Here is a 23,516-nt window from a genome sequence, read left to right on the forward strand (position 1 = left end):
GTCGATGTGGCTGGTGAATGACCGCGCTGAGATGCTGGTGGGTACAAAAGCTCCGCTCCGAGGAGATGGCCCGGCCAAAAGCCCCAAGAAAGAGCCTTCCTGCCACCTCCCTCACTCCCTCCCCGATTCATTCAGCACACATGGTCGTTTTCGTATGGCTCTTTGTGGTGATAGCCGTCCAGCTGCTGCTATCTGGCATCGCGACGGCCGATCCACGTCCCATGCCAATGGACCTGCCTGTTTCAAGCACCTTTGGGCAAGTCGGCCATGAACTCCTGGACCAGGCGGCTTCTCGCAGAGATCCCGCATCTCTCAACATCGTGGAGTCTTGGCCTTTCCCTCGTGACGCCGCCCCTCAGCTCGCCAGCCTCAGCGCGCATCGCTCAGCCGCACCGACTGCTCTCGAGCACGCACACGTCCACGCATCTGCCGTCGAGGGCAGCAGCGAGAACGCCCCTTGGTCCTCTTTCCAACCGGCGCAGCCGCGTTCGTCGGTAAGCGGGGCCGGACCATCCGCAGCATCCGCACACGGCCACGTCCCGATCAGCACCCAGCCCAGGCAAGATTCCAACCCCGTTGTGTGGCTCTACCACACGCTGATGGCCGATCCCTTGGCACAGGCGACCTTGGGCGACCTGGTCCCGATGCACACGCAGAACCTCGAGAACTTCTACGCACACCCTCGCTGCTTCCGCAGCAACACTGCCGACCGCATCCTTCTAGCAGCGGACAATGCAGTCTTCAACACCGTCCAGCTCGCCGGACCAGAGGAGAAGGACCTCGTCTATCTCAAGTACCTCGGCGATCTGCGCTTCTTTGGGGAACGCTACTCTTCGCCCGCCTTCTTGCCTCACTGGGCCACGTATGCGGACGGCACATACTACACCACTCCCCTTGCCCAGATCGACAGGCAGGTCGGGCTTAGCAAGGTAGTTCCGAAGCGCTTCTACGGGCCCGTGAACCGCTACCGGGTCAACAAGTACGAAATCGTCTTTCGAAGGATCGCATCTCTGGATGCGATGGAGATCGTTCCGCCCTCTTACCAAAAGCAGGTGTTGGCGCACCAGGCCTTTGTGTTTCACGTCACAGCCTTTCCAGAGGCGAAAAGAGGACCCCAGAGAAACGTCCAAGCGCTCGAGATCGGCTACCTCGTGTCGCCCTTCAGCCACAAGAAGTCGCAGATACCGCCCGTCTATCCAAACGTCGAGCACTTTGATGTGTTCCCGCACGCGTCTAGCGAGTGACGAAGTGTTGGGAGCATCTGGAAGCCCGTCGAGTCTAGGACGCTAAAAGGTGATCGGTGACCTCTTGGCAAAGATGCCGCCGGAAGCGTCGACGGAGGGACTCGTTCTCGTTCTCATCCCTCTCCTCGTACTTCACGGCTGTCCTCGTCACGCACTTGTGTTGACACGCGCGTGCCTCTGGCCTTTCCATCGCGGCACGGATGATTGCCGCCTTGATCGTTCCAACCCTCAGCTATATCATCTTACACTGCATTCCACTCAATAGAAGCTGTCATTTGAACTGTAGTGTCTCGTGTCGATGGCGGCGAGGGTTGATGGTAGCACGCACTAGCGCCTGCAGCGCGTGAAAAATAAGAATATAATGGCTGGCGGGCGCCCATGCAGGCGTGGCCTGGCCTGGCCGTTCCAGACGCGGGGAAGCGAGGAAAGGCGAGGCGTGCACGCACCACCCTACCCCGCTCCTTCCTGCGACACCACCATCCCCACGCCCATCACCATTAACCACCAGAAGAACTCCACGATGGGGTCTAGCCTTCAGACCGGCACACTGCATCCGCAACTTACGGTCGGCCTACCGGGTCCGCTCACCTCGCTCCCCAAAGCAGCACGGGAACAGTGCCGCGCCTCGATCCTGGTGCACCTACCGCCCAGCCTCTTCTACGACCCATACACCTCCTACGCCATCCGCCGCGATCCACGTATCGCAAACGTGCAAATTCTCGGTCACACTGAGCTGGAACGACCTGTTGGATGGAGCCTATCCTCCCCGCCCCCTTCTTCGTCGGTGCGGACGTCGGCGGGTGCAAGGAGCTGGTGGGAGAGGGACTACGACAGCGACGAGGCGGGCGGGACGTTTCCGGACGACGATGAAGGCCTGGCCGGGCTGGTCGGCGGACTGCTCAAGAACGAGGTCCAGCAGCGAGAGGGTAGGAGGGCGGAAGCGGCCGGGCTCGGCGCTCGGGGGAATCGAGGAACGGGAAGGATAGAGGACCTGAAACACGAACACACCACCGTCGTCTTGGACCTCGACACTTCCGCACTCGGCAGGGCCAGTGGAGGCGCGACGGAGACGATCGATGTGCCGCTCCACGTCCGATACATGCCGCCATCCTCGACGACGTCGCCGAGCCTTGTCGTGGGACTCGAGAGGGTTGCGACCAGGATGCTTTCACCGGCAGTCTCGAAGTGGCTCAACAGCGCCGTGGCGCACATTCCATGGCTCTCCTCATCCGGCCCAGGCGTCGATACCTCGGAGCGCATCGATTCAAGCAGGACGACGGTAAACGAGGAGGACGAAGGGCTGTACTACCGCCAAGCGCTGCATCCGCCCGAGATTGTCCTCGACTGTCCCGACCAAGTGGATGCGCGATCGCTGAAAGGGTGGTATCCCGTCGGTGAGTCCCTCTTGCGCTCCACTGCGCCTGCACACAACAGAACCGACTCTCATCTTTCGCCTTCCTCCATACCTGCCTCGTTCGATACCGAAGACGACACATCCCTGTTCCCCAGCACGCACGCACACCACAAGCTACCCCACCCGTCCACGTCGAGCCTCTTCAAGCCTCTCCTCGTCCAGTCCTCCTCCTCCTCCTCCTCCTCCTCCCCGTCTTCGGCACAAGCACCTGACCTTGAACTCGACCTCCCCATCGGCGACACCCAGGTAGCGCCCTTCGTCCAGTTCTTTACCGTCCTCTGCGTCTTCCTCCTGTCCGGCTGGGTCCTCTCGTCCACGTTTCGGTACACCGACAAGGTCGACCGCCACGAGGCGCACCAAGCCAGCACACGCGAGAAGAGCGTGCTCGGAAAGCGTCAATAATTGAAGGCTGCAGCAGTAAGAAGAACGAGCGGACGGGCCAAGGAGCGGAATGGTGCGTGGTATCTAGCGTAATGGAGACTGCTTTGGGTCGACTGAGAGAGAGGGGCGGGAGGAAGAGATGTGTAGGCATGCTGGTTTCGACGATGGAGTGGTTGGCGAGGGCAAGAGCGAGAGCGTTGGCGAGGGCAAGAGCGAGAGCATTGACGAGGGCCGGTGCGAGGAGCCGAGGCGGCAGGGTGCTTGCAGAATCCCGCTTCCACAATGGCGGCGGCTACGTCTTGGCCACGGGTGCTGGCGCCTCGTCGCCGATCCGCTCGCCGCGCTCGCCCTCGTCTGCTTCGGGCGCCTTGCCCGCCAGCTTCCTCGCCCGCCTCCTCGCCTCTTCCATCCTCTTTTTCCGCTCCCGCATCTCCCTCTCGACGATCCGCTCGTCGTTCTCGTCTTCTTCCTCCATCCTCCTCCGCTCCTCGTCCTCCCTTGCCCCGTCGATTTCCTCGAACCTGCCTTCCTCGTGGAGCTTCTCCCTCGGATCCTGTACCTTGACCACGCCGGTGCGGTTCAGCCGGTCAAACAGGCAGAAGAGCTTTTCGGCCTCGGCCTCCTTTTCCTCCTCCGTCATGCTGTCCATGTCCGCTGCCAGCTCCTCGGCGGTCGGGTCAAATTGACCCGTGATTGGGTTGACGGTGCGCCCAGAACCGTCGGGAGAAGACCCGTTCCCGTTGGTGTACGAAGGAGGCAAGGCGCTGGCGAGGCCGCTGTTCATGAGGAAGCCGGCGCAAGGCCCGTAACCGATGGCCTCGGTCATCGACTTGGGGTCTGATTCGCAGATTGCCAGGAGCATCTCGCCGGCGGCGCGAGCGGTCCGCTGCAGCATCACCGACGACATCAGGCGCACCAGTCGACCGAGGAGGTCCAGCCGCTTGTCTAGCGGCCTCGATCGGTCGAGGTCTGACGGCAGCAGAATTGATCGCATCGAATGTCGGAAGGTGCCGTCGTCTGCGGCGATCTTGCGGAGCAGCAAGAGCAGCGGCGGCACCGTGTCCTCGATCTCGACGCCGTCGCGGTTGGCGGCAGCTCGAACCTGTTTCGAGTCTGGATCTTCGACGCTGTGCGACCCGTTCTGGGTGGGACCGTCGTCCGCGGCGGCGGCGCTGAGGTACCGGTCCAGCACCCGATCGGCGATGACAAGAAGCCGAGACAGCACCGGCGGCGCGGTCTCGAGCGCTGCTGTCGATGCGCGGGAAATTTCGCGGCTGAAAGCAGTAGTCTGCCGGGCTGCTCGTGGCGACGGCGGTGACGAGGCGGTCTGGCCATGATCCGCGGGCGCCGATGTCGAGGCTGCCGACTTGCTCCCGCGCCGATTTGCTGAGCTGCTGGAGGACGAGGAGAAGAGGGCGCTGACGCTGTCGGCCAGCTTGCGAGCAGTGCTGCCCGTGGGGGAACCAGTCGGTGAAGCGTTGCGGCTGTCGGAGTCGTTGCCGAGCTCAGAGAGCCCGAGACCGTGCTGGTCCAGGGAGCGGCTAGCCCACCGCTCGTGGTAGCCCTTGAGGGGATAATTGAGCAGCGCTGCGATGGCGTGTGTCATCGGAGGGATAAGTGGCACGGGCTCAGATAGGGGTAGTGAAGCAACGACCTCGAGCACAGGATCCAGCATGTCGTCGAGCGCCTCGTGGTAGCTCTCTCCTGCCACGGCGCGGTCCTGCAATGCTTCGCTCTTGCCGTTGCCGTTGCTCGCGGTGCCATTACCGGCAGAGTTGGACGCCGAGATGTCGTCGCCCCGGTCGACGTTGTCGTTGCTCTGTGCGCCGCTGCTGCTTCTGCCACTGCTGCTGCTTGCCAGCCTCGGGTAGTAGAGGCAAAGATTGAAGTGCGCCTTGAGCAGGTCCGATAGCGCCGTTGCCAGCTGCGTCCCCGTCGCGGAGGCGACCAGGGTCGACTGCCTGGAAGGTGCTGCCTCGCCGTTCTCGCTCTCCCGGATCGTCCTGAGCAGGGTCCGGACGCAGTCGGCCTCCTTCCGAACCACTCCGAAGGATTCGACGGCTGTGCGGTTGAGGGGCGACTCGAAGAGCGTGCCAAAGAAGAGGAGGCGAGAGCCGAGGAAGAGTACATCGACCGGCGTCTCGCTAGGGTTGGCCAGCAGCGCCACGGCCGTCTGGCCACCTGCGACTCCCTCGCTGGACAATTCGAGCCGCGATGCCTCGTGGAGAAAGAGGGCGTTGTTGAGGCAGCGGAGCGCCATGTCGGTAATCTGCCAGTCCGGTGCGCCGTCGTTCGGGGAGGTTGACGGGGCTGGCTCCTCGTCGATGGTGGCGGACTCGTCCGAATCAGCGTGGGAGGGCTTGGCGGTGGAAAAAAGGCGGGGTGAAGTGTCGCTGCCTCTGGAGCCGGAGGACGGCGTCTTTGGTCTTCGCAGCGCCCTGCTAAGCGTGCCAGCGAACGAGGGCGAGGAGGAGAGGGCGGGAGGAGGCGACGAGTTGCCCGACGAGCCCGACTTTCGTCCTTTGCGAGCTGCGCTCCTCTTTGCGGGTGGGAAGTCGATTTGGAGCAGCAGGCTCTCGAGACCTTGCCGTTCGGCCAGCGGCGAGCTGCCACCGGGCAGACGGCTGAGCTCCTTGAGCACCTTGAGCGAGAGGAGCCGCAATTCGGGCGACCACTTGCCGCGAGCCCGCGAGTTGGACGGGATCGGCGCCTGCCGAGCCCCCGTTGCGTTGGTGAGGTCCGAGATGAGGGCGCGGCAGAACTTGGTCCGCAGGCTATCGGACAGCGAGCCGTACGCGGTCAGCGCCTGAGAGTCGAGCGCCGTCAGCCAGGCATGCACCGAGTTTGGGCTGTCGAGGCGCGCCGACGGCGGCGTCGAGAGGTAATCTTTGACTGTCTCGGACATTTCGAGGGGCGCGGTTGTTGCCGCTCTGCTCCGCAAGCCGGGACGATAGGGTCACGGTGATGCTTCTTGATACGAGGACGAGTTGACTTGTCTTTGAACCACGTGCAGTGAGATCCGGGTCGAGAAAGGAAATATGGTAGTCGTGGTCGGGTTCGAGAAGATCAGGTCGAGCGAGAACGATGCCAAAGAGGTCGAAAGAGACGACGAGGAGAGGTCCGTCGTGGTGGTGAAAGGGGACGCCGGGCCTTGGCCGCTAGTAGTATAGGCCCGACTCTGAGAGTCTGCGGGTAGGCGACGATGACGGCGAGGCCTGAGTCTTTGTGAGGCGCTGCTGCAGCGAGAGCCACGAGGGCGGCACAGTGGCCCAGCGTGAAGCGCAAAAGAGGTCGAATGAGGTGCAAGCCACCTGCGGTGCTACGCTAGCGCGCCTTATTCTTGTAGGGCAGCGCAGGGAGTCGTGCAGAAGATGTGGTACAGTTGCAGCAGGATTCCTGGGCCGGACGGGCGTGTCGGGTGGGTGGAGCGCGGTGCCGAAGGGCGGAAGCGAGACCCATATGTATATGGTGCGGTGATGCGATAGTCTCGAGGTGAGTAGTAGCGGCGGTGATGTGGGTCGTGGTGGTGGTGTCTGCCAAGCAAGCAAGGGGATGGTGAGCAGGCCGGGCGGAAGCGGGTGCCGGCAGCTGTCTGATCTAGAGAGGGAGGCAGGCAAGCAAGGGCCTGGTCGAGCGCGGCAGGGCAAGATGCCATGCACGACTACTACTGCGAGCGAGGCTTGGTGGGAGCGCTGGACAATCTGCAAGGGGGCAGGGTCCTCTCTCTCTGTGTGTGTGTGTGCCTCTGTCCGCCCGCCTGGTTGCCTGCCTGGCTGGCGTCCCACAACCTGGGCGGCAGCCTTCCACCCTGGTGGGGAGCTGCTTGATCCTAGCCTAGCCGGCCTGCCTCCGAGGCCGCCTTGCGCACGCTTCCACCTAGCCTGGCCCTTCTCTGGCTTTGCAACTCAGCCCAAAAAGTGACACCTGAGTTCGGTTACTTTCCCGTCGGCCAAGTGCCCGCTCAGCTGATGGTCGAGCCGGCCCGGCCCCCCTTGCTTGCTTGACGAGCTGCAGCAGAACGACAAGCAAGCCCATCTCGCAGCCAGCCAGCCAGGCAGACGACTTCACATGAGGATAAGGCCGAAGAAAGGAGAGGCGGGGGGGGGGGGGGCCGGAGGCAGGTGGTCAACTTGATAACTACGTCCCTGCACGGAGATGCCGATGGCCCCGAAAAGGCAGGAGCCAACGAGCAGAGCGGTACGGTCCGATGGCAAGCAAGACGTGGGGTGAGGACGTCAAGACGTGGGCGCGGGGCCCAGCAAACGTACGCAAGGGGGACCTTCGCAGCTGGCTTCTGGTGTGACGATGGGCATCGCTACAGCTACTCCTCGGCTCGCTCCATGATCGCCTCGAGACCACCCGCCGCTCCCTCCTTCCCCCGCCGTGTGTCACTACTCACCAGCCTCGCTAGCTGCCTGGCTACTCTCTGTGACGACCAGCAGCTTCGCACCGTCGCCGGTCGAAGTTAAGACGTGTAATTGAGGATCGGAGATGGCGGAGAGGCAACTCAGCCTCACCCCGCCTCTGTCGACGTCCTGCAAGCACGCCCGCCGACCGACGGGCGCCAACACGCAGCAGAGTGCGCGGATCCCCTGCTACGGTAGCGCTCGAGCCACTTCGACAACATCCATCGATCGTATCGGCCGCGACACTGGCAAGGCTCGACCTGCAGCGCCACAGCCGTCGGTTCTGCGGTCTTGCCACGGCCGCCACCGAGGGAGGTTTCAAGACGCCGCGATCCGCAGTCGCCGCAAACCTGGCCTCTGGTTCCTTTGTCAGGAGGTACGTAACGGATCGATCCATCTTCATGCCATGCCATGGGGGTCAACGTGGCTGTTGTCGGGGATGGTGCGTGGTTGCTCTGTCCTGGCCGCGGATAAAACTGTAGCGCGGACTGCCATGCGACGTCTCCTACCAGCGCCCGGTCCATCGGTCGCCAAACGAGGAGGAGGGACTATAGTCACTGGCCTTGCACCGCGCACCGCTTGTCGTCCATGCCATCGACCAAACGCCGGATACGGGCAGGGCGCGAAGCGGTGAGAGTAGTCCGTGTGGCGATGACAACGCAGCAGCTTGCTTGCTTTGGCTGCCAAACAGGCAAGGTCTTGGGACAAGCAGGCAGGTGCTGAGCGCAGACTGTCGGAGTCGCCAGCGGAGGAGAGAAGGCGGACGTCGAGATCGACGCGCCGGAGCGAAGCCAGCAAAAGGCGGCGAATGCGGCGACGAGCTTGGATCTGGCGGCTTTGCTTGGCTCTCTTTGTTGATGGCCGCCTGGCTGCCTTGTGCCGTGAGTCAACGCCATGTCGAGCTGCCAAGCATCAACGGGAAGCGCCCGACAGCGGATGGCCTCGTCGCCGTCGCTCCGCATCCGTCTCGGACCTCGGCGCAGTGTAACGGTGGCAAACGCGACCTCCCGTGGGCACGGTGTGGGTAGTTTGGAGTCGGCTGCGCACTACAGAGGGCATCGCTCTCGAAGTGGCGGGGACGGGCGATGCCATGGTGTGAGACCGGGTTGCACTGCTCCGTTGTCGCGCCGGACGGGATGAAAACACACGACGCGGGAAGCTGCCTGCTGGCGGCTCAGCAGGCGCCATTGAGCGGTCGTCGTTGGACCGATACGAGCAAAGCAGGCAGACTCGGCCGTGCCTGGTCGGTTCACATCCGGATAGACGCCAACCGCCCGCGAGAGCTCCAGGTGCCAGAGGTGGTAGGTGGGAGCGGCGCTTCGGGTGGTGCCGACCAATGGCTCCGAGGTTGCGCCTCGGAAGTCGGGCTGGGGGCCGATGGCCAAGCTGCAGGCCGGCAGGCTGACCAGCCCAGGCTTGGATGGCCAGCGCTGCCTCCACATGGGGCTGGGGCTGGCTGACTGGCGTGGGTTGGCCTGGCTCCGCTCAGCGGCCCATCCATCGGTCCACGCCGAGCCCAGAAGGTCGGGGCACCACCATCCTCCCATCGACCGACCGACCGGCATGCCCTTGCGACTGCTCACAGCCGATCCCATCCTCCAGCTTCGCCCCGCTTTCCGACTCTGCTCTACACTGTACCCTCCCTCGGTCTGCTCCTCTTCACCACACACCATGTCGTCGCAGCCCAAGCAGCCCGGCGCAAAGGGCGCAAACTACCACAAGGTGCGTCACCCCCTCGCCCTTCTCGCCCTCGCCTCGGTTCAGGCCGGCACTTCCATGGCTCGATACCAGCTTCACATATGGCAGCACAACCTCTGACGCTCCCTCTCTCGCTCTACCCCCAGGAATGCACCGGCGAGGCACTCGAAACCGCAAAGGCCCACAGCCAGCCCAGCGAGCTGGTCCTCTTTGGAGCCTGCTTCTGCCCCTTTGTCCACCGCGTCTGGATCGCCCTCGAGGCTATGCACAGTGCGTCGATGCCAGCTCCTTGCCATCTTTACCTCGCTCTGCAAACGTGGCATTGCCTGATTCCGCTCGCGAGCCGCTCCCCTGGCCATTCCCCCAACAGTCCCGTACCAGTACGTCGAGGTCGATCCCTACGCCAAACCAAAGGCGCTTCTCGACCTCAACCCCCGAGGCCTCGTGCCAGCGCTCAAGCTGGGTAAGAGCGAGGGAAAGGGGCTTGGAGAGTCGACAGTCATGTGAGTGGGCGTGCCCCTCTTCCTCTCGTCCTGTGCTGGCATCCTCTCTGACCACAGCAGATCTGCGTCACGGTCCCGACTCATCCGTACAGCATGGAGTACCTCGAGGAGGCCTACAGCCTCTCCTCGACCAGCTCCGGCGACCACCCTTCCCTGCTCCCCCCACTCTCCGACGCCTACTCCCGCGCCCTCGCCCGGCTGGCGGCAGACAAGCTCAACCGCAACCTGATCCCGGCCTTCTACCGGTACCTGCAAGCCCAGACGACGGAAAAGCAGATCGAGGGCGCAAAGGACTTCCTCTCGGCGCTCCATGACTTTATCGACTCGATGCACCCGCCCTCGTCTTCGTCGGCCGGTTTCTGGAACGGCTCGAAGCTGTCGTGGACCGACGTCATGGTCGCCCCCTGGCTCTTCCGGGCCACGAATGTGCTCCGCCACTTCCGCGGATTCGAGTGGGACAAGATGATCGAGGGCCAGGAGAGAAAGGACCGCTTCCGAGCCTGGACGCAGGCCGTCTTCGCCCACGAGGCATTCAGGAAAACGACGTCGTCAGAGGAACTCTACCTCGACAGCTAGTGAGTGTGGTCGTCTGGCCGGCCTCGGCGTCATGCTGTCCCATCGACGTAGATGCTGACGCCCTGTTTCCACCCTGGTCGCCATCGCCGACGGTCAACAGCGTGAGGTACGCCGAAAACAGGCCCAACACGTCCCAAGTCGCCAACGCCATCAACTCGGGTCGTGAGTAGTGCACAGGGGCCGAGCTCGCTCTCGCCGTCGCGGTCCGGCCGGCCGTGCCTGCAAGAGATCTGACTGACTGACCATGTCCGCCATCCTCCTGCCTGTGTTCGGACCGACGGATCCTCAGGCGCTCTGCCCTGATCCTCACGCCGGCACAGTATCGCAATGGCCTCGTGTCGATTAAAGAGAAGAGATGGCGAGATGATATGACAGAGTGCGGATCGTCCATGCATGTGCGTGTGCGTGTGCGTGCGGGTGCGTGTGCGGCGTGGGTGGTATGCAATGCTGGGGAGCCCGTTGGCGAGCGGGCGAGCTACTTTTTGCTGAGGGGTCGGATGCGCATCCACCACGTCAGGCCGGTCGCCAGGGCAATGTTGACGAGGATAAAGACGAGGAAGATGGCCCAGTCCCTCCAGCGGGTGTGGTACGAGTATCCGATCGAGTCGACGTACGTCTTGCCCGTCGAGTAAGGGCAGTAGGCGCACGTCGCCGCGCCCAAGCCCTGGCCCTCGGGCTGGGGCTGGTCGACGAGGTAGCCGGGAGCGAGGTTGAGGAACGCATCGGCGTACGACTGGCAGCTCGCCTCTGCCGGTGGCTTGGCGAAGTGTACCAGCTGCGAGGGTAGGCAGGTGATGGTGATGGGCGAGATGACCGACGAGACCATGCTGGCGTAGAGGTAGCGCAGCGGCGTGATCCACGTGACGGCGCGGAAGGGCTGGGGCATGGAGCCGAGCGGCGCAATGACGCCCGACAGCGTGTTGATCAGGTTCCAGCAGAGCGAGAGGACAAATGACGCCGCGAACGGATCGCTCGACGCCGCGCCCAGCAGCACGCCCGACACGGGCCCAAACACGCCGATGCCGATCCACACGAGGAAGAGCAGCCCCGCCGTATCGCCCACGGGGACGTTGTACGTCCACGTCGAGCAAAAGTAGAGGACCACGGCGCCAAACACGGAAAAGGGAATCTCGACCCAGTGCGCGAACAGCGCCGCCGTCCACGAGTAGATGCCGTTGCGCTCGCGCGCCAGGTAGAGGTCCATGTTCTTGAAGTAGGTCGTGGCAATGTCGAGCGTCATGGGCGCAATCGTCTGCACCAGGATCAAGAGGCACAGCGACAGCGCCTGCGGCGCGGCGGCCGTGTGCGGCAGGCGGTAGAAGAAAAACGAGGTGAAGAGGCCGAAAAAGACGTTGTTGACCAGCCGAGACGTCAGGTAGGAGCCGTCGCGGATCTGGGCGCGGAAGTAGCGGCGGCTCAGCTCGACAAACTGCGTCGTCCACGTCGAGGCGAACCGCGAGTCGGCCTCGCCGCCGCCGCCGCGCTGCTCCGAATCGGCCTCGCCGCCGGCGGCCTGCGACGACGAGTTGAGCTCGGCGATGCGGTCCTGCAGCCGCGCAGCCTCGGGCGACACCTTCCAGCGCTCGGCGTAATCGATCTTGGACCCGCCGACGGGAGCGACGGTCTCGATGAAGAACTCGGCAGGGTTGGCGCCCGAGGGAGGGTAGACGCCCTGCTTGGCAAAGTAGTCGAGCACCGCCTGCGCGCCCTCGCCCGTCTCGCCGGCGTAGACCGTCTTGCCGCCGGGGGCGAGGAGAATGATCTCGTCAAACATGGAAAAGAGGTTCGACGACGGCTGGTGGATCGTGGCCAGCACGCTGATCCCCTCGCTGCTGATCTTGCGCAGCAGCCGGACGATCTCAAAGGCGCCCTGGCTGTCGAGGCCAGAGGTGGGCTCGTCGAGGAAGAGGATCGAGTCCGGCTTGGCGGCGAGCTCGACGGCGATCGTGACGCGCTTGCGGTGCTCGATGCCCAGGCCGCCGATACCGGGCGCGCCGATGATGGCGTCGGCCAGCTCCTCGAGCTCGAGCAGGCGAAGCACCTCTTCGGCGTAGGCCAGCTTCTCGCTGCGCGGCACGTGGGCCGGCTGCCGCAGCAGCGCCGAGAACTGCAGGCACTCGCGCACCGTCGAGTAGGGTTCGTGGATGTCGCCCTGCATGACGAAGCCCGTGCGGCGGCCGAACGAGTTGAGCAGCGGTCGGCCGTCGAGCAGAAATGTGCCCTCGACAGTGCCGCTCGTCTTGCGCTGCGAGATCGTGTCCAGCAGCGTCGTCTTTCCGGCACCGCTCGCGCCCATGAGCGCCGACAGCTTGCCGGGCTGGACGTAGCCAGAGACATTGTCGAGCAGCTTGCGATCCTTGCCCACGACCTGGACGCTGTACGAGACGTTCTGGAACGTGAAGGGCTGTCCGGCCGAGGCGATCTTGGCCACGGCAGCCCTCTTGGCGGCATCGCGCTGCTTTTCGTCGCCCACGCCCCTGCTGCCGTCTACGGAGGCGGCCCGAGGCTGCGCCTTGGCGATGTCCTTTCCAGAGGCCTGGGCGGGCAGGTCGGCTGCGGCCGACTCTACGTCGGTCGCTTTGTCGCTGGCCTGGACCTGAACCCTCTTGAGGGCAGGAGAGCCCCGCTTGTAGATCTTGGTCGCCGCCGAGCCGCCGCCCTCGCGGATGGTGAGGTTGGATCCGAGGATGGTCATAAAGAAGAAGATGAAGTAGAACGCCCAGATGATGCCGACATTGCGCCAGATGTGACCCACGTCGAAGCCGTACTGCCTCTCGAGGTAGACGCGGCCGGGCACCGAGCTGGAGCCGACCTCTGCGCCGATGATCGAGCACGTCTGATACTGCGGATCGGTGTAGCCGGGCCCGCTGGGGACGAGGTCCGACTGCGAGCAGGTGAGGACGCGCGTCTTGAACTCGTTGCCAAGGAGCGCCTCGAGCGCCCACGACGTGACGCTGGTGCGCTGCATCCAGCGCGCCCAGCCGAGCATCGACGGCGCCGGCAGGCCGAAGCCGCTGACGGTCAGAGTGAAAGAGAGGGCGAGCGCGCTGTAGCGGATCGCCGTCGTCATGTTGGGCGACCAGGCAGCGATCATGCGGAACATCATGGCGATGGCGAGGTAGAAGGAAGCGACGATGAAGAAGGTCGTGAAGAACTGCGATGCGGCGGCCGAGAGGCCGAGCATGAAGTAGTAGACCGAGCAGAAGACGATCGAGTAGATGGCGTAGAGCGGCAGGTCGACCGAGACCTGGCCGAGCAGCTGGGCGACGGGCGTGTAGAAGCCCGCCTTGCGGTGCTTGACCAGGACGCTGCGGGTGGCAAAGGCGTTGGGGACCTCGGAGAAGCCCATGATGGTGAGGTAGAGGAGGATGAAAAAGAGGCCTCCGGCGACGCGGAACGATCCCGCCGCCGAGGCCGGCGGCTTGTACAGCACGGCGCCCGTAAGGACGGCGTTGAGGACGATGGAGCCGGCCTGCGTGATGATGACCGACGACGAATTGATGGTGAGCTGCACCTGGCGCCGGATGCACGCGGCAGTCTGCTCAAAGATGTTGGAGACGTAGGGGCTCGCGACCGACGTCAGGCGGTGCTTGGCCGCCCGGACGCTGCCATCGAGCAGCCGGGGCACCTCGCTCTTCTCGTTGCGTCGCCGGTAATCGTCGACCTCATCGACCACCTTCTGGAAGTAGACGCTCTTGCGGAAGGCCTCGGCCATCTCGGTGGCAGTGAGCGGCGCGGGCCCCACAAGATCCGGGCGGATGCGGCGCTCGGTGGCCGATGTGCAGCCGGTGAGGAAGTCTGGCGTCGTGGTGCGCGGGTCCTTGACGAACCACTGGGTGAAGAAGTGCTCAGCATCTGCGGCGCGGCCAGAGAAGGCCAGCTGGCCGTCGTAGAGGACGACGACGCGATCAAAGCAGTCGTACATGGCCTGCGAGGCCTGGTAGATGGACACGACGTTGGCCATGCCAGTGATGCGGGAGAGCTGGCGGAGGATGCGGATGTAGTGGTAGGCCACGGCCGAGTCGAGGCCGCGCGTCGAGTTGTCCCAGCAGGCGATGGCCGGGTTGGTCGAGAGGACCTCGGTGAGCGAGACGCGCTTGCGTTCGCCTCCGCTGACGCCGCGGACGACCTCGTTGCCGACAAAGGTGCCGGCGGTGTGGGGCATGCCAAAGGCGTCGAGCAGCTTGCGGACCTGGTCGTTGGCATACTCCCGCCGGCTGCTGTTGGAGGTGTCGGCAAGGTTGGCGGGCGCCTTGAGCATGTTGGCCATGCCGAGCGTGTCGCGGACGCTGAGCTCGGGCAGGTGGATGTCCTCTTCGCCGTTGAAGACAATCTGGCCGGCGTATCGCTTGGCCGCCTCGTCGGGGCCGATGTTGGAGAAGCGGAGATCGCCGGCGAGGGGCTTGGCAAAGGCGGCGGTGTCGTTGGAGAGGGCCTTGAGCAAGGTGGAGCAGCCGGAGCCCGGCCGGCCCAGGACAAGCATCATCTCGCCGGCGTCGCAGAGGCCGTAGACGTCCTTGATGATCCATGAAGTGGGACCGCTGTGGATGTTCGCGAGCTTGCGGACCCAGCTGATGGCGTCCCACATGCGCACCAAGCTGACGGGGAGGTCCTCGACCATGCGTGCCTGGCCGCCGAAGCCCTTGACGCCAAGGGCGTGGAAGGCGACTCCGACATGGCGCCAGCGAGGGTCCGAGGAGGTGGTGGGCAGGGGGATGTTGTCGGCGGCGAGGGGGAAGTCCTTGCTGTCGCGGCGCTCCTTGTCGTCGTCGTCGTCGTCGTCGAATTTGTGTTCCCTTTCCTTGTCGTCGGAGTGAAGGTTGTGCTGTGAGGATGAAGCCGACGAGGAGGACGAGGTCTGCGTCGGGCCGACGTGGTCAGGGTGCTCGGCGTGGTCGAGCTGGTGCTGCTGGTGGTGGCCGTCGCTGTCGAGGCTGGGCCGATCGGGCGTAGTGGCCCTGGTCGAGTCCTGGGGCATTGTTACTCTGACGGCCTCGGCGATGGCGGCAGGCAGGCGGGCAGGCGGGCAGAGAAGGGGGAGGCTTGGTGACAGGCGAAGACCCGACGAAGGGGGAGGGCGTGGCCCCTGCGTCGAAGGCGGCGATCCTACAAACGGTCGGTGGCAAAGGGCGTCGAGCTGCCAGGGGCGTGGCGGCCAGCGACGGCAAAGAAGAGAAACGCAAAGGACCAGGAGCGCTGGTGGCGGGCAGCAGGGGCGAGAGAAGAAGAAGAGGGAGGAGGAGGGGAGGCCATGGCGACGACCTTGCTCCCAAGGGCCGACCTACATATACCGCCCCCGGAGCTAAGCAAAGCATGGCGAGGCAAGAGCGAAGGCGTCGGCGGAGGCGTCGGCGAAAGCCGAAGCAGGCCATCAAACAAGCCAGCCAGCACGCAAGCAAAGGCAGGCAAGGCATGAAGTAAGGTGGCCCGGGGCGAGACCGAGAATTTTTTGGTGGCCGTCCAAAACAGCGGCGCACCGGCGATTCTTCCGGCAGCGACCCTCGATGGGCGGCAGCGTCGGCAGCGGCGGCGGCGGCGGCTTCTTCTTCGCTGCCTGCCTGCCTGCCTGCCTGCTCTTCTCTCTCTGCTTTTCTGTTTGCTTCTTGGCAGCAACACGCGGCGCGCGGAGAAGGCCGCAACTTGAAACCACCGCGACCTTCCCGTGCCGATTTCCACGCATCAGGCCGGCTCCATCGGTCCTCGCGGCCGAAGCCCTGCATCGAGGTGCTGAGCACAAAGCAAGATGGCAGACGGAGTGACACGTCGAGCATCCCGGTTGCTCCAACGACTGCGGGGAAAAGTACAGAAGGCAGGCATACTGGTACAGACAGACGGTACAGACCCGTGGTTGGGCGAGGCCAGCATGACACGGCAACGACCTAGAGGCCAGCATCGACCAGGGCGGGCAGCCAGACGCCGCCTGGGCTGGGTATAACGGTGGTGCGGCGCCCAAGCTGCGTGCGCCGGCAAGAGCGATGCGCTGTGCGACGTCAAAAGAACGAGTCGAGCCCGTGGACGTGGCCCTGGTTCTGGCCGTGGCCCCGCTGGTCGCCGTGCTGGCCATGGCTCGTCTGCGACGACAGCTCCGCAAACGAATGGGGCCACGGCGCGTGGTGGTCTGCCGTCGCATCATTGAGCCACGAGGCCATGTCGGCTTCGCTCGCAGAGGCGTGCGGAATGTTGAGCGACCCCTGCGCGGCAGCGGGCGTTTCGAGTTCCAGGTAGGCTCCCGCCCCGGACTCGTCGGCCGCTTCGGCATCGTCGCGCGCCGCTATCCCGTCATCGTCGTCGTCGTCGTCGTTGTCGCCATCGTTGCCATAGCCAGCGTGCTCCGGCTGCTGATCAGCGGGCCGATTCCGTGCCGCCGCCTTGGCCCTCGCAGAGTTCTGCCCCTGCCCCGTCCTCTCCATCTTGGCCGCACCGCCGCCGGGCAAGCGGCTCGACGGGACGCTTTCGTGCCGGGGGACAATGTCGATCAGGAAGTCGAACAGGTCGGACCTCCCGATTGCGCCGGCGATGTCGGATCGCTGGATGGTCCTCCGCTTGTGCTCCTCGGCGATCAGGAAGGCTCTGCAGGTGAGGTCAGAGATGAAGACTGGCAGGAGAGGGGGTTGCAGAGTTATGCGGCGTCAGTCAAAAGGAGGCGACCGGAGAGCGACAGCCACTTCAGTTCCACAGGCAGAGCAAGACGGCTCAACCGCTCCACTCACTCTCGCAGGCTCGAGCAAAGAGAATGGGCGCCTCTGCCGAGATCATCTGTCAAGAGAGGAGATACACGGGGCGAGCGATGCGTCGTGGCAGCGAGCGTCAGCATCGACCGGGCCGTCTTCCGAGCCGCACGGTACAGGGCAGACTCACCTTTACCTCGTCGTCACTCTTCATGACCTTTTTGATGCGGGCGAGGGGCAGCTGACCGCCGGTGGGGGTACCGCTCTTGAAGTCGACGAGGCCGCCCTCGCCATCGCCGCCCTGTTCGACGAGGTCCATCTGGTACCTCCAAAACGACTCCTGGAAGTCATCGAGGTCCTGAGAAGCGTGCACCAGGGGCCCGCCCGGTGTGATTGTGGTGGAGCGGCTGGACGAGGCGTGGGCAGATGACGAGGGGGACCCGTGGTTGGAGGCGAGCGACGAGGCGCGCGATCGCTTCTTTGACATTGCAAGTTCGGGGCGGCGTTTGTCGAACCGGCGGTGGTTGAGATCCCGGGTCCGCGTGAGATGCTGTAGCTGTAGCTGTAGCTGTAGCTGTCAGAAGGGTGCAGGGCCAAGAGCGACGATGGGATGCGGTGGATGGCGTCAGGGTGTGTGCATCGAGGAGAGGTTCGCTGGTGGTGGAGGCAGCTCCCAAATTTTTCCCTTTGGGTCCCGGCCGGCCCGCGGCACCCCACCGACCACGCGAGCAAGGCCAGAGGGCCGGGGCAGGCAGCAGGTGGTCGTGCGGCGGACCGGGAGACGGGCAGCCCAACCAAGGCCACCTGGATTTTTGCATTTCGGGTCCGCACTCTTGGCCTATTGCTGGGCTGGGCACGCTAGACCATGGCAGACAAGGCAGGGCGCGACAGGGCGAGGCGAGGCGAGGCAAGGCGAGGCCTGGCGGTGGTCACAGGATGCCGCCGTGGGCCTGGCCTGGCCTGGCCTGGCCTAGCCTGGCTGTCCGGACTCCGCGCCCCCCTCCTCTCCACGCTGCCTCTCTGTCTCCGAGTCTCGACGCCCGTCAAACTGTGGTTCGTGGTCACTCGGCGCGCTCGACGCACCAGCATTAAGATTCTCTCCATCCAGCCACCCAACCAACCAAGGTCCATCGCCCAAGGTCTCCGGCCATCTGGCACCCCCCTCTCGCCGCTCCTTGATCCACAGCGGCATCCGGCTTAGCCCCAGCGCGGCTGATCGGATCCACAGCCTAGTCACCTCTGCCTCGCTCTCCTGCCGCTCAACTCTCGATCTGGTCACCTCGTCTCGACTGCTGTACCACCACCACCACCACCACCACCACCACCACAACCACCACGACCACAACCACAACCACAACTACCCACAGGATACCCTGTTTGGCCAGCTTGCTTGCCCTCGACAGCCGCCTTTTCTGCGCAACCTCGTACCGGCCGCTTCTTCGCATTCACCCGGCATTCTCGTCTTTCGATCCGTGCAGCGCCCGCCCTCTGGCTGCTCTCCGGCGACTCGCTCACCTCCTGCGTCTTGCATCTTGCATCCACCCCTGCCTCGGCGACTCTGCTCTCGATCGCTCAGCCTACGAGCGGCACCCTCTTGCTTTCGAGCTCGCGGCCCGCATCGTCGCGGTGGTCGTGTGTGCCCGTCATGACGTCCGGAGGCTCCTCGTCGTCCTGTAGGTCAACTCAGTGCAGCCATGCTCTGGCATCTTTCCTCGGCCAGCGCCCCGGCTAACGTCCCGGTCTTTGGACTGTCGTCTCCCTCACGCCCCGCCTCCCTGCAGCACCCAACCTGGCACAGCTTGCCTCTTCGTCCAGGTTGACCAGCAACGGCCACACCGGCAGCAGCTCCACGCCAGATCGCAGATCCGCAGACGTCGTCATGCTGGCCAAGCCAGCCCAGTCGCCTGCCCTAACACGCGTAAGCTCCAACCCGCTTTCGCAGTCCTCGGACGAGTCGAAGCTCGTATCTCCCGCCGTCGCCGACCCATCTTCGCCAAGCGAAGACCCTTCGGCCATCCTCACGCTCGCACCGCCAAAGCCAGGGCCTGCCGACACGTTGTATCCAAGCCCTTCCGGCGGGTTTGTGCCTTCGCCAGAAGAAGGCCAGGACTGGCGGCTGAAGCCACCTCCGGCGCGCAAGGAGTGGGGCGAGACTCCAAGGGACCGCTTCGAGGCCAGCAAGCGCCTCTCGCCCACGGCCAGCCGTCCGGGATCGCTCGACCTGCAGGGCGCTGCTGGCGCCGTCCCGCCGTCGCCTTCACGCTCGGATCGAGACCAGCGTCCGGGATCGCTGTCGTCGCAGTCGGCCGGCGGCGGCGCGGGGTCTCGGCTGAGCCCGACTGCGCCGACGCGTCCACCTTCGATCCCGCCGTCGCAGGAGACGGCGTCGCTGATCGCGGATGCCTCGTCGGCTTCGCTCTCTCGGCGGAGCTCGCAGGCGTCGCAGTACGCCGGATCGCCACGAATGCGCCCGCTGTCGAGCGCGTCGAGCCTGTCGCGGCGGGGGACAGCGGCATCGTCCAAGGACGCCTCACCTGCGAGCCCGAGCGCAAGGAAACGGCGCAGCACGGCCTCTGCGCACTCACGCCTCTCGGAGCGGGCCGGCTCGACGACGAGCATCTGCACGGCGCAGCAGGGCGGCGGCGACAAGGCCGGCTGGGCGCCCATTGTCGTGCGCGACTTTGCGTTTGACCCGGCGGACCCGAGGTTCGCCGGGCAGCGCGAGGCCGGGCTGGGTCAGGACGACGACGAGGCCGGGTCGCGCCAATTCGACGAGGGCGAGGGCGAGGAAGGGGGCTGGGGCGACTTGGAAGGGTACGAGGACGAGGACGAGGACGAGTTTGTGGGCGACGAGGGCGACCAGGCGCACGTTGCCGAGGGCGTGTACCGGGTGGTGTACGAGTTTGTCTCGGAGAGCGAGCACGAGCTGAGCGTCGAGGCGGGCGAGACGGTGCGGGTGGTGGGCGCGCTCGAGGGCGGATGGGCGATTGTGACCAAGGAGTCGGACCAGGAGGTCAAAGGGATAGTGCCGGCCACGTATCTCGAGTGGATGTCGGACGAATGACGGCAAGGGAGCGCGAGGGTTGGGGCCGACGTGGTCGTCGCCGTCGCCATTGCCACCACCACCATCGCCATCACCATCGCTGCCACTGCCACTGCCACTGCCACTGCCACTGCCACTGCCACCCTGGCCTCCACCTCGGCCAGCGGTGTGCTGCCTTGCTGTTGTTGTATTCTACGTCGAGAGGGCTGTTGGGGTGTAACGGGAGCCAAAAGTGCGTCGCTGGCGCCGCCGACCGAGGAAGGATTGATGTCGCAGAGTCTGATTCTGGGTGCCGCTGATGGATTCATCCGTCGCCGACGAAGGCGGAGCGAGAAAAGGGGGACGGGGGCCAGGGCCAGGGCCAGGGTCAGGGTCAGGGTCAGGGTCAGGGTCAGGGTCAGGGCCACAGGGCCAGTGTTGTGGAGGCTGGCGCCGTCTGGCTGGCCGGCTGGCCGGCCTTATCCGTAGGGCTGCGTGCACGCACCACGCGCTTCTTTTGGCCTCTGACCTGAAGCACCCTCCCTCCCCCCCTCCTCTCCCTCTCTCCCTCTCTCCCTCTCTCCCTCTCTCCCTCTCTTCCGAGCCTTCTTCCGACTACCGCCACCATCCATCAACCGGCTTTTCTGAGCGCCTCAGCTTCCTACCGCTTCGAACATGGTCTACTCGGTCGCCATCTTGACCGGTGAGCGACACGTTGATTAACCTCATCCAGTCCTGGACCGGCCCGTACTGACTGCACATTCACCTGCGCCCCTCGCATCGCCCCTTTGCAGTCTCTGATACGGCCGCATCACAGCCGCAAACGGACCGATCTGGCCCCATCCTCGTCGACGCCTTCGGCTCGCACGCCTCAGGCGATCTCGCCGTCAAGCACACCGCCATCGTGGCCGACGACGAGGAGCTCATCCGCCAGACCGTACAGCAGTGGATCGACCACGACACTGTCCACCTCGTCGTCACCACGGGCGGAACGGGCTTCGGCCTGCGAGACCGCACCCCCGAAGCCCTCGCACCCCTCATATCCCGACCGACGCCTGCCCTCACCCACGCCATCACCGCCCACTCGCTGCAAAAGACACCCCTCGCCGCCCTCTCGCGCTCCGTGACCGGCATACGCAGGTCGTCCAACCAGGCTACCGACCACGAGAGCCTCATCGTGGTTCTGCCCGGTAGCCCCAAGGCGGTCATGGAATGCCTCGAGGTGCTGCTGGGCTGCCAGGAACAGGGAAAAGAGAGACAGGGCGTGCTCCTACACGCCCTCGAGCTCCTCTCGGGCCACTCGGGCCAGAAGCAGCACCAGCAGATGCAGGGCGCCATGTCCAGGGACGCCACAGCCTCGATAGCCGTATCGACTGGCACCGACACGGGCCACGCCAGATCGCACCACCACCATCATCATCTTCACCGCCACGGTCACCATCACGGCCACGACCATGGCCACGACCACGTCCGCAGCAAAGGCCTGCACAGCCACTCGATGCCCGTCCCTCGAACCAAACCCGAGGATCACCTGGGCCCCTTCCCGTTCAAGACCCAGGACCCGTCCTCGGGACCTTCGCTGCGCCATCGTCAGTCGCCTTACCCGATCCTTCCACTCGACGAGGCGCTCCGACTCATCGCCGACAACACGCCCCATCCCGCCGACCTGTCCGGAGCGCGGACGGCCACCCGCGCCGTCAGCGTCGAGCTGATCGGATCTGTGCTAGCCGAGGACATTACAGCGCCTCGCGATCTGCCGCCGGGACCGACGACCAACGTCGATGGCTACGCTGTGCGGGCCGCGAGCACGCCCGCCGGAGACTACCGGGTGGTGACGCTCCGCACCCTGACGGCGCGCGACGACGGCGCTCTGCTGCCCGGAGAGATTTTCCGCATCAACACGGGACAGGGTCTGCCGGCGGGCACGGACGCCGTCGTCATGGTCGAGGACACTGAGCTGCTCGACGTCTACCCGGACGACGACGAGGCGATGAAGGGCGAGGAGAAGCTGGTGCGCGTCCTCGCGCAGGTCGAGTCCGGCGAGAATGTGCGGCAGAAGGCGAGCGACGTGAAGCAGGGCGAAGTGGTGCTGCGCAAGGGTACGACGCTGAGCGCACTGGGCGGCGAGATCGGCACGCTGGCGTTCCTGGGGCGGTCCGAGGTGAGTCGGCGAAGGCGCGCACGGGACAGGTCGACGCGCGATGCTGACTGGACGAGCGCGGGCTTTTGTGTCGGACGGCGGGCGACTAGGTGCGCGTGTTTGCCAAGCCGCGCGTGGCCATCCTGAGCACGGGCAACGAGCTGGCCGACGTGGGTCAGGTGCCGCTGGACGCTGGCAAGGCGGGCGCGCAGCAAGAGTCGTGGGGCTTCACCGTGTTTGACGCCAATCGGCCGGGCCTCAAGGCCGCGGTCACGGGCATGGGCTTCGAATGTGTCGACCTCGGCATCGTGGGCGACGAGTGAGTCCAGGCTCCTTTCCTCCCCGCGCCGCTGCACCGCGTTTCGTCGACGGTGACGATCTGACCACACGTCGCCTCTCTCGCCTGCACACACATACACACTCTCTCTTTTCCTGCGACCGTGGCCATCTTGCAGCGTTGGCGAAACGCTCTCGGCGCTCCGACGGGGACTGGAGAGCGCCGACGTGGTCATCACGACGGGCGGTACGTCGATGGGGGAGAGCGACCTGCTCAAGCCGCTGATTGAGCGACACCTCGGCGGGCAGATCCACTTTGGCCGCGTGGCCATGAAGCCGGGCAAGGTGAGAGAGGGTTTGTCCTTCGCGACCCGCGAGCCGTACGTTGCCTTGCCCTACTCACCAGGTGATGCGGCCCCCCGTCCTGCCCTTCCTCGCGAGTGGCACAGCCAACGACATTCGCCACGATCCCCCCCGTCCCCACACCGAACGACGAAACGACGAGGGGGCAGGGAGTATCGAAACAGATTTTCGCACTACCCGGCAACCCGGCATCGGCACTGGTGTGCTTCTACGTCTTTGTCGTACCGTCGCTGCGCAAACTGTGCGGATACCCTCCATCACCTTCCTCCTCGGTCCCCTCATCGTCGTCGTCGGTGGCGGGAAACAAGGAAGAGGTAGCCAACGGATGGAATCTTCCCCGGATCCAAGTCAAAACAACGAGCGAGATGAAGTTGGATCCGCGGCCCGAATTCCATCGGTGTACCGTCTCGGTGCGGGCGGATGGAGAGGTCCTGGCGTCCAGTACGGGAAGTCAACGCAGCTCGTAAGTCCTCTTGCCCTTTTCCTCCCCCCCTTCCTCTCCCGTTGCCCCCGCTGCCCATCGGTCCCGTTTTTGGAGGGTGGGATCGCTGACGAACCGCATCGCCGCTATGGGCGATAGCGGGATGCATTCAATGGCTACCGCCAATGCGCTCGTCTGTCTTCCTCCCCTCCTCCCACACGGTCCGAGACGCATCGAAAGGGGCCAAAAGGTTCAGGCTATCCTCCTCGGTCCCCTCGTCTAGCCCCGCTCCCGCCCCCATTTATCCATCCGCGTAAACCTAGTCACAAGGTCAGTCCCACCGCAAGTCCCGCCATCGACAAGGCAACGGCAACACAATGCAGTGGCACTCGCAGCGTCCAACG

The 23,516-nt window shown here is 64.8% G+C and overlaps 8 protein-coding genes across 8 annotated transcripts; 5 read left to right on the top strand and 3 right to left on the bottom strand.

Annotated features, from left to right (window-relative positions):
- Window positions 1–17: 17 nt before the first annotated feature.
- On the top strand, window positions 18–1,244 carry PFL1_06745 (uncharacterized protein; the record flags this gene model as incomplete). The annotated part of the gene is made up of 1 exon (XM_007884291.1): window positions 18–1,244. One exon carries the CDS (start codon window positions 18–20, stop codon window positions 1,242–1,244), a length of 1,227 nt encoding a protein of 408 aa, XP_007882482.1.
- A 520-nt stretch (window positions 1,245–1,764) lies between these two features.
- PFL1_06746 (uncharacterized protein) lies at window positions 1,765–3,060 on the top strand (the record flags this gene model as incomplete). Its single annotated transcript, XM_007884292.1, has 2 exons — window positions 1,765–2,638; window positions 2,864–3,060. The coding sequence occupies 2 exons, from the start codon at window positions 1,765–1,767 to the stop codon at window positions 3,058–3,060; spliced, it is 1,071 nt and encodes a 356-aa protein (XP_007882483.1).
- A 271-nt stretch (window positions 3,061–3,331) lies between these two features.
- Window positions 3,332–5,944, bottom strand: PFL1_06747 (uncharacterized protein; the record flags this gene model as incomplete). The annotated part of the gene is made up of 1 exon (XM_007884293.1): window positions 3,332–5,944. The coding sequence occupies one exon, from the start codon at window positions 5,942–5,944 to the stop codon at window positions 3,332–3,334; it is 2,613 nt and encodes an 870-aa protein (XP_007882484.1).
- A 3,172-nt stretch (window positions 5,945–9,116) lies between these two features.
- Window positions 9,117–10,525, top strand: PFL1_06748 (uncharacterized protein; the record flags this gene model as incomplete). Its single annotated transcript, XM_007884294.1, has 6 exons — window positions 9,117–9,167; window positions 9,290–9,413; window positions 9,514–9,646; window positions 9,739–10,221; window positions 10,323–10,384; window positions 10,512–10,525. The coding sequence occupies 6 exons, from the start codon at window positions 9,117–9,119 to the stop codon at window positions 10,523–10,525; spliced, it is 867 nt and encodes a 288-aa protein (XP_007882485.1).
- Window positions 10,526–10,697: 172 nt separating this feature from the next.
- PFL1_06749 (uncharacterized protein) lies at window positions 10,698–15,200 on the bottom strand (the record flags this gene model as incomplete). Its single annotated transcript, XM_007884295.1, has 1 exon — window positions 10,698–15,200. One exon carries the CDS (start codon window positions 15,198–15,200, stop codon window positions 10,698–10,700), a length of 4,503 nt encoding a protein of 1,500 aa, XP_007882486.1.
- Window positions 15,201–16,212: 1,012 nt separating this feature from the next.
- On the bottom strand, window positions 16,213–17,377 carry PFL1_06750 (uncharacterized protein; the record flags this gene model as incomplete). The annotated part of the gene is made up of 3 exons (XM_007884296.1): window positions 16,213–16,817; window positions 16,933–16,978; window positions 17,081–17,377. 3 exons carry the CDS (start codon window positions 17,375–17,377, stop codon window positions 16,213–16,215), a joined length of 948 nt encoding a protein of 315 aa, XP_007882487.1.
- A 1,158-nt stretch (window positions 17,378–18,535) lies between these two features.
- On the top strand, window positions 18,536–19,954 carry PFL1_06751 (uncharacterized protein; the record flags this gene model as incomplete). Its single annotated transcript, XM_007884297.1, has 2 exons — window positions 18,536–18,563; window positions 18,672–19,954. The coding sequence occupies 2 exons, from the start codon at window positions 18,536–18,538 to the stop codon at window positions 19,952–19,954; spliced, it is 1,311 nt and encodes a 436-aa protein (XP_007882488.1).
- Window positions 19,955–20,587: 633 nt separating this feature from the next.
- Window positions 20,588–23,429, top strand: PFL1_06752 (uncharacterized protein; the record flags this gene model as incomplete). Its single annotated transcript, XM_007884298.1, has 6 exons — window positions 20,588–20,615; window positions 20,707–22,073; window positions 22,163–22,371; window positions 22,508–22,673; window positions 22,778–23,154; window positions 23,396–23,429. The coding sequence occupies 6 exons, from the start codon at window positions 20,588–20,590 to the stop codon at window positions 23,427–23,429; spliced, it is 2,181 nt and encodes a 726-aa protein (XP_007882489.1).
- Between the last annotated feature and the right edge of the window lie 87 nt (window positions 23,430–23,516).

Source organism: Pseudozyma flocculosa (assembly GCF_000417875.1).
Source record: "Pseudozyma flocculosa PF-1 unplaced genomic scaffold scaffold00030, whole genome shotgun sequence".
Taxonomy (NCBI): Eukaryota; Fungi; Basidiomycota; class Ustilaginomycetes; order Ustilaginales; family Ustilaginaceae; genus Pseudozyma; species Pseudozyma flocculosa.